Source organism: Chelonus insularis, unplaced genomic scaffold (genome assembly GCF_013357705.1).
Source record: "Chelonus insularis isolate UGA/USDA-ARS -01 unplaced genomic scaffold, ASM1335770v1 contig_88_pilon, whole genome shotgun sequence".
Taxonomy (NCBI): Eukaryota; Metazoa; Arthropoda; class Insecta; order Hymenoptera; family Braconidae; genus Chelonus; species Chelonus insularis.
Genome location: NW_023276776.1, coordinates 2197180 through 2207482, shown reverse-complemented (window position 1 = coordinate 2207482; position 10303 = coordinate 2197180). Strand labels below are relative to the sequence as shown.

The window sequence follows — 10303 nt, the reverse complement described above, 5'->3', positions numbered from 1 at the left end:
ATCTTTAATTATCTTCGAAGATAATATTATAGAAAGTAATAATTTAATTAGCTATCTAATAAACACTTAATATTAAATAATTCATTCAATTTATGCATTTTTATGACAATTTATAAAATAAAAAATCATCATTGATATTAAATTATTTTCTAATTGATATTTTAATTTATTGACATTTAATTTCATTATGATAATTACTTTTTCTATTTTTTTCAAATCATCAACAATTTTTTAAAACCAAATTTATAATTATCTGAAAGATTAAATAAATGATATTTAATTTTTATTTTTTTAAGTAAAAAAAACAGGTTTATTATTTTCTCTTGAAGTAAAAGATCGTTAAATAATGCAAAATTGACTGCCACAGTACTAACCAGTTAATATCATTCATCAAAAAAAAATTAATTGATGTCGCATCAATAATTAGAAATTATAAATAAATAGTTTTTATTTGTTATTAATTACCATTATTATAAATACACTTACTTATTTACTAAATCTTGTACGATGTAAACGACTGTGTAATCTAAATCCACTTGTGATGAATAAGATGTTGTCAATAAAAATGAAAATCATATAAAAGTAGAAAAAACTTCAATATTTTATTCAAATTACAAAAATCTGTTTTATTGTTAATAATTTTATAATCATTTGAACTTTTTATTATAAGTAATTAAATCTAAGTCATGATATATTCGAATCTTTTATAATTTTGTACATTTTTGGTCAATGTACGTACGTAAACAACATTGTATAAATTTTTTATAAAATTTTACAAATTTATCGTATAAAATAATTAACTATGCAGTCATGCAATGGACGGAATTGTTGTAAATAAAAAAAAATGAGTAATAAAAGATCAAAAATTAATTATGGATATTAAAAGAAAAACTACAAATTATATAAAAATTATTAGTTTCTTGAAATACTGGATTTCTAAATGAGCTGATAGATATCTATATCGCTTAAAAAGCGATTAGTTATATTATTTAAAATAAGCATAATTTATGCTATTGATTCAGAAACTTCACGAGCATAAATTTCATCATCAGCTTCATTTTTGTATTTCTGTGAACGAAATTCCTGTCGACCACAAATCTGTGGTCCATATTTAATTAGAATCATAATAACGCCAACAACAAAAAGCGTAAGGCACGCACTTGCTGGCCAAAATATGTGCAAACTCATGTTTGGTTTTTTAAAAAGTTACTTTCTTCCACGGCAACTTAAAAATCTAAGTCAAATATAATAAACGATATGGCTAAATAATACAATTTGTATCAAATTAAATATCGCTTTCTCGTTTTTGCATTTCCATGTACTCTTGAGGCAGTGGAGTATCTACTCTTGAATCAGGATAAGCAAGTTCCTCGTCACCAACTACAGATGGAGGATAATAAGATTTTTCGTAAACAATGTTCTGACCGATCCTCGAATTAAATTCTGATAAATCTAAAGGAGGAATTTTGTGAGGAGTAACCACCCAAAGTGAATGTATCCAACGGTTTCCTGTAATGAAAATAATTTTGTTTATTTTTATTTAAAAAAAAGGTGTAAGTTAAAACTGATAGTATGATTGAGATGGAAAATCATTTAAACATTTTTAACTTAAAATAAATTCTTACCTGTATGCCTATCTTGCCAATATTCTCGATAACGTGAACACCAACAGCAAACGACGTTGAGGATGATGAGAAAGCCGCCTAGTAAAGAACAGATCGTGATGGTGATGTAAAATGGAGTAAAATCACCGTATTCGTGTTTTGTAAAGTACGTATTATTCAAATACAAATTACGATCTTCATGTATGTCCATTATAATTAATTTAAATAATCACTTACTACTGAAAAATATAGAGAACGTAGTTAGAAAGAGTAACAAGCCGAAATGAGTAAGTTGTTACTCACGTTCATTAAACCGCACCCTTTTTTCTTCTAATTATGAACTAAAAATTAAAATTATCTTAGTTTAGAGAAAATAATTTTATCATCAACTAATTCAATTTTTTACTTACAATCATAAAAATGAAATAAATGATTAGTAATAAATGGAATGTGAAAATAACACAATATAAAAAATTACTCCGTAAACATTCGAGTGTAATGAATTAATACTAATCGTTGTTGACACGAGTTAAGTCCGTTCTATCCGGGCGGGGCTTATTGGTGGAGATGGAACGCGTGTTCCATAGTTTTCAACGAATAGACTATACATGTTTTCAACGATTAGATCGCCCTCTTTTATCGATACAATATTTACAACTTAAAAAATAACTTTTTTAATTCATTCTTATTATCTTCTTTTTTAGTTCTGAATTTTTGTATCAATCATATTTTATTTATGCAATTCAAGTGAAAAACAAAGTCAACGACAGTATTTACTTTATCAACTTTCAATGACAGTTTTAGGTTAGTTTTCTAGTTCAGTACAATCAAAGTAAATTTACAAACAATCTGTAATTCGGTTTTTAATCATTATTAAGAATATAAACAAATGGATACGAATAATGCAAAAACAAATGAAAATGAAACGTCTTCAGAAAGTTTGCCAACTAAAATTCAATTTAAAAAGAAAAAAAGAAACATTCCGCTAAGAAATCGTATTACGAACTCTGATGAAAGTGACGATGAAGAAAAAGACTCATCAGTATGGTAAATAAATAATTTTAAAATTTGTAACAGTGTTTTGTTTTCTAAACTAATTATTTACTCATCCATTATATATGTATATTATGACATATTACTGTAACGAATATTTTTTAGGAGTAAAGTGGAAGAAGCCAAAGAAATACAGAAACTTCGAGAACGACCAAACGGAGTCCATGTCATTGGCCTTGCTCTTGGTGAAAAAATTGCACCAGAAATAATAGCAACTGTAGGTGAAAAATAAACTTTTAAAATGTATTTAGTAATTATAAAGTTTACAAGTAATTTTGCTTCCATTATCATAGACTACTGATCCATTTAATATTAAAACCGGAGGAATGGTTAATATGACAGCATTGAAAAATGCTAAAGTAAAACAAGATGATGCTTATGATACTGGAATTGGAACTCAATTTAACGCAGAAACCAATAAACGTGACGAAGATGAAGAAATGTTAGTAACACCATAATGAAATATTTATACTAATCACAATCGTAAAATTAATCATTTAATGTTGAAATTCTTTCTAGGGTGAAATACATAGAAGAAGAATTGTTGAAGAGAAAAAAAAATAAAAACAATGAACATGCGAATAATCAATCTGATAATGATAAAAAAGTTTACTATTCACCGGAAGAAGCAGCTCTACAAGCTGTTCCTGAACACTTAAGACAAAGCTCAACTCATAAAAGTGAAGAGATGCTTTCTAATCAAATGCTTTCTGGCATTCCAGAAGTTGATTTAGGAATAGAGTGAGTTAAATATTCATGCTATAACAAAACATTTTAATCATTTAAATATATAAGATATTAAACTAATACATTTTACAGAGCTAAAATAAAAAATATCGAAGCAACAGAGGAAGCTAAATTAAAATTACTTTGGGAAAAGCATCGAAAGAAAGATGGACCTTCACCATTTGTTCCTACAAACATGGCAGTAAATTTTGTACAACATAATCGATGTAAGTATAAAATGTTATTAATCTTTTTTAATATTAATTATGTTTTTATTATAAAATCTACATTCTGACAAACAGAATTAATATCATTCATTATACATAAATTAATACATTAAGCTATTTATTGAAAATATTTTTACAGTTAATATTGACGAAGATATGCAGAAAAAACAAGAATCAAGTAACACAAAAAAATTAGATAATTTTAAAGAAGATTACAAAGGGAAACGTAATAAAGATGCTGCAGAAAAAGCTACTGATGATTATCATTATGAGAGGTTTAAAAAACAATTCAGGAGATTTTAATTAATCAAATTGTAATATAAACTGTCAATTGTAATAAATTAAATATATATTTATGGTATTATAACAACCAAATTGTTTTTGTTAATAAGAAAAATCAAGAATTATTTATAAATAGTAAGTTTTTAAACACAAAAAATCGTCATGATGTTTTATTCATTATTAGTATAATTTTAAATTAAAGTAGAATTCAACTTTCTCTTTTTTTCAAATATATACATTTATATAATAAACTGGAACATTTTGCAAAACATACAAATATAAAATTAATCCACTTCAACAATTTGAAGAATAGAAATGTAAATATTATTTACAGGGGTTTTAAGGTATTTACTTTTAGTGTGCACTGCATTCAAGCAGTTGTAAATTGGGAAATTCCTCCGTTATTTTATTGTATATTTTCACGTTCGAGGTAAATTTGTCCGTGCTTATCTGTACAATAGTAAAATAGCATTATAAAATTCATTGTTAAACCCGATGGTCAAAACTGGAATATCCTCATTATGAAAAGTCGCTCTGACGAAGGACACTCACAAAGATCAACCTTTCTGGGTAAGACAGCAGCTCGTAAATCTGCTAACTCATTATGTTTGAGTCTAGTTATAGTCCAGTCAATATAGAAGGCTTGGCTCCATTTGTATTGGAAATTTTTGTACAAAGAGCAATGTTGAATTTTCTAATGTCAAAATACCCGTAATGACCTGTAGAAAAAATGTGCCCTAAAACGAAAGTGCGTTGATTTTTTTGCATTTCAGTGGTCCTGTGTATCTAAGCGAGACGACACTATAAGCGGCACCACGCGCTAGAAAAGGACACAACTATCGGAATGTAAAAATCGTATTTTCGATAAAAAAAATGTAGTTTTCTTGTTCAATATTATTTTATTAATTATTTGATGAACAAAATACCTACAAAATCATCAATTTCTTAAAGTTGGTAATTATTCATTTACTTAATTCAGGCAAATAAATAATAAATGGTAATAGTAATTGGTAATTTTTTTATTTATTCATGAAAATTTGTTTTTTTATTAAAAGATATTACACAAACACCGCCAGACAATTTAAAAATTATTCTCAATCAAAAGTCCTGACATTGTGATTTTTATCAGGTAGAATGTTTACTCGAGATGAACCGGTTAGGCAATCATTGTTGTTATATTTTAACTTTGTTAAATAAAATTTAATCAAGAATTTTAAAATTAGAGATCAATAACGTTCCATGACGACTTTAATGAAATATAACTGATCTGTAAGTTAAATTTTTATTAAGTGAAAAATAATTCTTTCTGTATAAAGAAAAGTCTAATATCAAATGAATGTATTTTACAAATGGGATTATGAAGAATGAAGTTACAGTAACCTTTAAGATTATTTTCTATAAATTTTTTAATTATCATGAATACGTAATACTCAATAGAGTACATAATATTTATACATGTAATTTTTGAATATATTTTCAGTGAATATTTTTTAACATAAAATTTACTTTTATTCATTTTTCTTACTTTTGTTAAGATTTATCTCAATGCGTAAATATATTAAAAAATGAAATATTTTTGTGTCAATCTGTAAATATATAAATAATGTATCCATCAAGATTATTAATTTTAATTTTACTATAATATAGTTGTTTTTTCATTTTTCAAAATTACTACTTCGAATTTATAAAACTTTTATATCTGTTTTTAGATGCTCTCAGATGCTCTTCATGTATTCTTGTACGCTTGCGCAGTAGTACAAAACATGGTAGAAGGGGTAGAGAATTAGTGGTGGGGAGCCCGAAAGTATTGGAGCAATTGAGGAACTCTTCTCAGTTCGACGACAGTAAAATAAGGAGTCGGATAGAAGTTAAGCTGGTCTAACGTATTTCAATCAATTTATCTACGTTTTAAGATTATTTATTCAGTAAAATTTATTTTAATGAGTCTCAGTAACATTATTAACGTAATTTTCGACGTTATCAGAATAAGATTGCTAGAAGATTTATAAATTGATTTTTGCAGTTTTTGTGTGTGTCTGAAAACAGTGAAACGAATGTTGTGACTTGACCACGATATTGATATTTTATATTATTTATTTATAAAGAATTAAAAACATTAAAATTTAAAAATGATGATGGATTATTTTGTCACGAATAGTTCATTGGCACCTGCACCTATGGGTATTCGAAGTACTGCAGGTGCTATCCCTGTTAAAAATGATAAAGGTAATATTTCTATGCATTTAGCCTATTTAGAATATTATAAATTATAGATGATCATGTTGCTAATTCAAAACCTCTCTTTTTTTTTAATTATTACAGGAGAATTGTCCATGAAGAAAGTAAAAGTGCATCGGTATATATCAGGAAAACCAGTATTTGTAAGAAACAAAGATAGAATTACAGTAATGGAACGAGAAAAAGAAGCTATGAAACAAAAACAAGCTGAAATTGAAAGTAGAAAAATGGCAGAAGAACGAAAAAGACAAACATTAAGGGTAATTATAATATTTATGATGTTAATTTTTATTAAAAATAATATGACAAAATAACTATTCTTTTCACTTTTTGCAGATGGTTGAGGAAGCAATTCGTAAAGAAACTCAAGGTGAAAAAATGGTTGATTCTAATGAAGGTAAAATAGAAGACGTTTGTACAGATGATGAAAATGATGAACTCGAATATGAAGCTTGGAAACTGCGTGAACTGAAAAGAATAAAGCATGATCGTGAAGAACGTGAAGTGTACGTAAAATTTCAATAATTACTAAAACAAATCAACTTAAACAATTATTTCTTTAATACATTAAATTCTCTTTACAGAGTTGAAAAAGAACCTCTGGAAATTGAAAGAATTCGAAATCTAACTGAAGAAGAACGCCGTCAAGAAGCTAGATTAAATCCGAAAGTAGTCACAAACAAAGCAGCCAAAGGAAAATATAAATTTCTACAGAAATATTATCATCGTGGTGCGTTTTACTTGGATAAAGAGGAGAATATATTCAAACGAGATTTTTCTGGTGCAACATTGGAAGATCATTTTGATAAAACAATTTTACCTAAAGTCATGCAAGTTAAAAACTTTGGCCGTAGTGGAAGAACCAAATATACTCATTTGGTTGATCAAGATACAACGCAATTTGATTCTTCTTGGATATCAGAGACTGCTCAAAATCTTAAATTTCATAATAATCAAGCAACTGGAATGAAACAAGTTTTTGAAAAACCATCGCTCAAGAAAAGGAAAAACATAATTTAAGAAATAATAGTCAAAACATTTTTATTATTTATCTTTTAAATAAAGTACATAATTATTGTAAGATACAATTAATTTACAATCTTTTTTCCTCACACCATTTGAATAAATTTGTTAATTACATTTTTGAAGAAATTTTAGAGCTCGTTTTGCTGCGCCTACTTTTGCTAATTTTATAGTCTTGCCAAATCCATGAAAATAGCGATATTTACCGAGAGTTTTAATTTCTAAAGTTACCAATATTTTTTTAGTATTTTCATCAATTTTAATTTTCGAAAATCGTGGTTTAATACCTGGAGTTTCATAAAGGACACGAATAGCCTGCTTGGGCACTTTTTTACTAAATTTATTAATTTCGTCATGCATTAATGAATAAAGAACGCTCCAAGTCCTTGTGAGATCTTTACCACTATCTAAATAAACAGCTCCTATTACGGATTCAAAAATATCACCTAAAACTTTAGGCACGTCAACATATTCTGCTACATCACAATCATCTTCTTCTAAGAGAATCCGAAGTAACTCGTCATCAACCACATAATTTCTATGTTCTTGAAATTTCACAAAATTATCAATACTTTCGAATAAAGTAGGAGTATAAGAAAGTAAGGCAGTATTTAATTTATATTTTACAGTTAAACATCCAAATGTGATATTATTTACGAGGGCTGACCTTAAATCAGTTAATTCTCCAGGATTTAAATTATTACAATTCTCGTAAATATAAACCGTAATCAGAAAATCGATTACTGCATCACCAAGAAATTCAAGTCTGTCATAACTTAATGTTATTTTATTCGGAGAGTATGAAGCATGAGTGAATGCTTGAAGTAAAAATGTACGATCTCTAAATTTATAGCCTAGAACCTCTTCTATATGATCTACCCAATTCATGTAAATATTTATATCACCAACGTTTAATGCTGCACTTTTTGGAGTGCCAAACAATATTTGTTCAACGTTTACTTGATTCGGAATGATTCCAAACCATTGTAGGAGTTTGCTAGCTCCTAACAAATTCATGTTTTTAAGATAAACACCAATAATAGCTTCAACGGAATCAGCTATCGTTTTATCTGGAATATTTTGAATGTTTATAAAATGCTCAACTCCTGTAGAACCTGTGGGATTTATCCATGAAGAAATTTTATTTAAAAATTCATTGCGAGTTTCATCAGATATTATACCTTGAAATTGTTCGGATTGAGGTATATTAACTTCATATAAAACACTTGGCGATTTATTTTGTGAACGTATCATTTGTTGAATTTCTTGAGGTGTACAAAAAGATGGTGAAATAAAATTACTTTTTGATACAAAGTCTTCTACTTTTAATCTCCCAGGAATTCCTTTATTCACTCCACAATAATATAAATATCTATTGCCTATGATTTTTCCTTTATATCCTGTCAATCGACCTTCAGGTTGATAAGCGTATTGTTCGAATAAATACAAAGAAATGATAAATTTTAAAAATGAGTCTCCTAATGTTTCCAATCTTTCTAGATTAATTGAGTCATTAGCTCGTTTAACTATCAATGCTGGGAGTAAATTCGCTGCACTTGGCTGTTTTCCTGTAGTTTTATTTATAATGGTAAGACTTGGTATTTTAACCACTGGTTGACGTGTACAAAATTCCTTACGATTATTAGCTGATTCAGTAAGAGAATATAATGAATGTTGAAAACAATTATAATATTCAATATCTATTAACTTTATTGCTGAAATATTTCGTTCTAAATCGCGCGGTTCTTTCATACTCGTCCATCGATAAACGTTTTTATTTAAGCTTAAGATATTTATATCTGCTTCAATTTTGGTATCTTCCTTTACAGTATCATGATCATCAGTTTCATCTAAGATATCCTCAATGTGTGTACCGTATTCATCAGTATCATCAATATTTTCATTTGTAGCTTCTTCGTCACTAGGTATCTCATCATCAGAGAAATGCAGAGTTTCCCACGAATCTTGATCTTCTGATGCTGATATAGATCCAAGTTGAGCTTCAGTAGCAATTTGCTGTCGTAATTCCTCAGCAATTAGTAGTTGATTAATTCTATGAAGAATTGAAGGTAAAGTTTGTGCTTTAAGATAATAGATTGCAGGAAAATTGATTTTACAACATAATTCTGGAATTAAATGTTCTTCAAGGTTATCACGTTTTCGTTTGTTGGGGGATATAGGTGCCCTTTTTTTTATGAAATTTATTTTATCAGAGATTGGCTTTACTTCGAGAAGTGGTTGTGTCATATTAGAAATTTCAATTTTATGTTTTTCATGAAAATAATGGGAATAACATATGTAATCATCAGTGGGAAAAGTTGATTGAGGATTTAGATCATGACAAACTCGTGTTACAACATAAATATTCGTTGCTGATCGATAGTTAGGAGACACTAATTCCCAATCAGAATAATTTTCTAGAATTACGTCATCGATTCCATTTGTTATTGCATTTTGTGGAATATTTCTTGGATATACTTTTTCTAATGATTTATAATTCCGTATAACTGACCAATTAAGTTCTCCATCTTTATCAGTTGGAACAATTAAAAAATTGTTTTCTTTACTTTGAGAATCAAAAATCATAAATTCTTTAAGAAGTGATAGGATGTCTTTGAAAATTAACCAATGAAAATGACGAAGTTCTTGGATTTCCTCGGAAGACAATTTTAAACATTTAAAGTTAGTTTGAAGCTTTACATTCACTCGACCCATTTTCATATAAATTGAAAATTCTGGTAGTTTTGGAATTTTTTTACTTGAGAGTATGGCAAAACTAGAAGAGCTTTTAAAGAGATTATATAACACGCGATCTCTGTTTTCAGTAGGAACTGGATACATAGGTTTTGCTTCAATGATATGAAGATAAATATCTTCATCAGATGATGGAAAGGCATTTTGAAACGCTTTTGGATAAATTATATCATAAGAACGTTTATTGCCCGGTTCTCCTACTTTTTTTTTATTTTCAGGTGATTCTTCCTGCCAATATTTTAGCACTGAAATGCAAAAAAATCATATAAAAAAAATCAGCGCACTTTCGTTTTTGGGCACATTTTTTCTACAGGTCATTACGGGTATTTTGACATTAGAAAATTCAAAATTGCTCTTTGTACAAAAATTTCCAATACAAATGGAGCCAAGCCTTCT

The 10303-nt window shown here is 27.8% G+C and overlaps 5 protein-coding genes across 8 annotated transcripts; 2 read left to right on the top strand and 3 right to left on the bottom strand.

Moving 5' to 3' along the window:
* Positions 1 to 692: 692 nt before the first annotated feature.
* On the bottom strand, positions 693 to 1218 carry wrm2 (wurmchen 2). The gene has a single exon (XM_035091434.1). It carries the CDS (start codon positions 1186 to 1188, stop codon positions 1006 to 1008), a length of 183 nt encoding a protein of 60 aa, XP_034947325.1. The 5' UTR covers positions 1189 to 1218; the 3' UTR covers positions 693 to 1005.
* A 45-nt stretch (positions 1219 to 1263) lies between these two features.
* wrm1 (wurmchen 1) lies at positions 1264 to 2175 on the bottom strand. Of its 3 annotated transcripts, none has more exons than XM_035091432.1 (4): positions 2015 to 2175; positions 1908 to 1945; positions 1626 to 1843; positions 1264 to 1509 (listed from the first exon to the last, which is right to left on the bottom strand). In XM_035091432.1, exons 3-4 carry the CDS (start codon positions 1813 to 1815, stop codon positions 1286 to 1288), a joined length of 414 nt encoding a protein of 137 aa, XP_034947323.1. In that variant the 5' UTR covers positions 1816 to 1843; positions 1908 to 1945; positions 2015 to 2175; the 3' UTR covers positions 1264 to 1285. The 3 variants fall into 3 exon arrangements, with proteins under 3 accessions (XP_034947323.1, XP_034947324.1, XP_034947322.1); XM_035091433.1 differs by having other exon boundaries at positions 1626 to 1840; XM_035091431.1 differs by having other exon boundaries at positions 1626 to 1945.
* An 8-nt stretch (positions 2176 to 2183) lies between these two features.
* LOC118071933 (telomere length and silencing protein 1 homolog) lies at positions 2184 to 3985 on the top strand. The gene is made up of 7 exons (XM_035091430.1): positions 2184 to 2408; positions 2483 to 2651; positions 2763 to 2874; positions 2951 to 3099; positions 3177 to 3398; positions 3477 to 3610; positions 3750 to 3985. Exons 1-7 carry the CDS (start codon positions 2396 to 2398, stop codon positions 3911 to 3913), a joined length of 963 nt encoding a protein of 320 aa, XP_034947321.1. The 5' UTR covers positions 2184 to 2395; the 3' UTR covers positions 3914 to 3985.
* Positions 3986 to 4287: 302 nt separating this feature from the next.
* Positions 4288 to 8460, top strand: LOC118071903 (microfibrillar-associated protein 1-like). Of its 2 annotated transcripts, none has more exons than XM_035091384.1 (5): positions 4288 to 4462; positions 5602 to 6118; positions 6215 to 6390; positions 6467 to 6636; positions 6715 to 8460. In XM_035091384.1, the coding sequence occupies exons 2-5, from the start codon at positions 6022 to 6024 to the stop codon at positions 7148 to 7150; spliced, it is 879 nt and encodes a 292-aa protein (XP_034947275.1). In that variant the 5' UTR covers positions 4288 to 4462; positions 5602 to 6021; the 3' UTR covers positions 7151 to 8460. The 2 variants fall into 2 exon arrangements, with proteins under 2 accessions (XP_034947275.1, XP_034947276.1); XM_035091385.1 differs by lacking the exon at positions 4288 to 4462 and adding an exon at positions 4982 to 5161.
* On the bottom strand, positions 7245 to 10225 carry LOC118072138 (endoribonuclease Dicer-like). Its single transcript, XM_035091776.1, has 2 exons — positions 10219 to 10225; positions 7245 to 10152 (listed from the first exon to the last, which is right to left on the bottom strand). The coding sequence occupies exons 1-2, from the start codon at positions 10223 to 10225 to the stop codon at positions 7262 to 7264; spliced, it is 2898 nt and encodes a 965-aa protein (XP_034947667.1). The 3' UTR covers positions 7245 to 7261.
* Between the last annotated feature and the right edge of the window lie 78 nt (positions 10226 to 10303).

What these genes read in the sequence shown, in the direction of transcription:
- wrm2 (XM_035091434.1), bottom strand. Translation starts at nt 1,188, where the DNA reads ATGAGTTTGCACATATTTTGGCCAGCAAGTGCGTGCCTTACGCTTTTT.
- wrm1 (XM_035091431.1), bottom strand. Translation starts at nt 1,815, where the DNA reads ATGGACATACATGAAGATCGTAATTTGTATTTGAATAATACGTACTTT. An exon ending in TTGGCAAGATAGGCATACAG is followed by an intron (nt 1,510 to 1,625) that starts GTAAGAATTTAT and finishes TTTTCATTACAG; the next exon opens with GAAACCGTTGGATACATTCA.
- LOC118071933 (XM_035091430.1), top strand. An exon ending in GAAAAAGACTCATCAGTATG is followed by an intron (nt 2,652 to 2,762) that starts GTAAATAAATAA and finishes AATATTTTTTAG; the next exon opens with GAGTAAAGTGGAAGAAGCCA. An exon ending in TTTTGTACAACATAATCGAT is followed by an intron (nt 3,611 to 3,749) that starts GTAAGTATAAAA and finishes ATATTTTTACAG; the next exon opens with TTAATATTGACGAAGATATG.
- LOC118071903 (XM_035091384.1), top strand. Translation starts at nt 6,022, where the DNA reads ATGATGATGGATTATTTTGTCACGAATAGTTCATTGGCACCTGCACCT. An exon ending in GAAAAAGACAAACATTAAGG is followed by an intron (nt 6,391 to 6,466) that starts GTAATTATAATA and finishes CACTTTTTGCAG; the next exon opens with ATGGTTGAGGAAGCAATTCG. An exon ending in GATCGTGAAGAACGTGAAGT is followed by an intron (nt 6,637 to 6,714) that starts GTACGTAAAATT and finishes TTCTCTTTACAG; the next exon opens with AGTTGAAAAAGAACCTCTGG.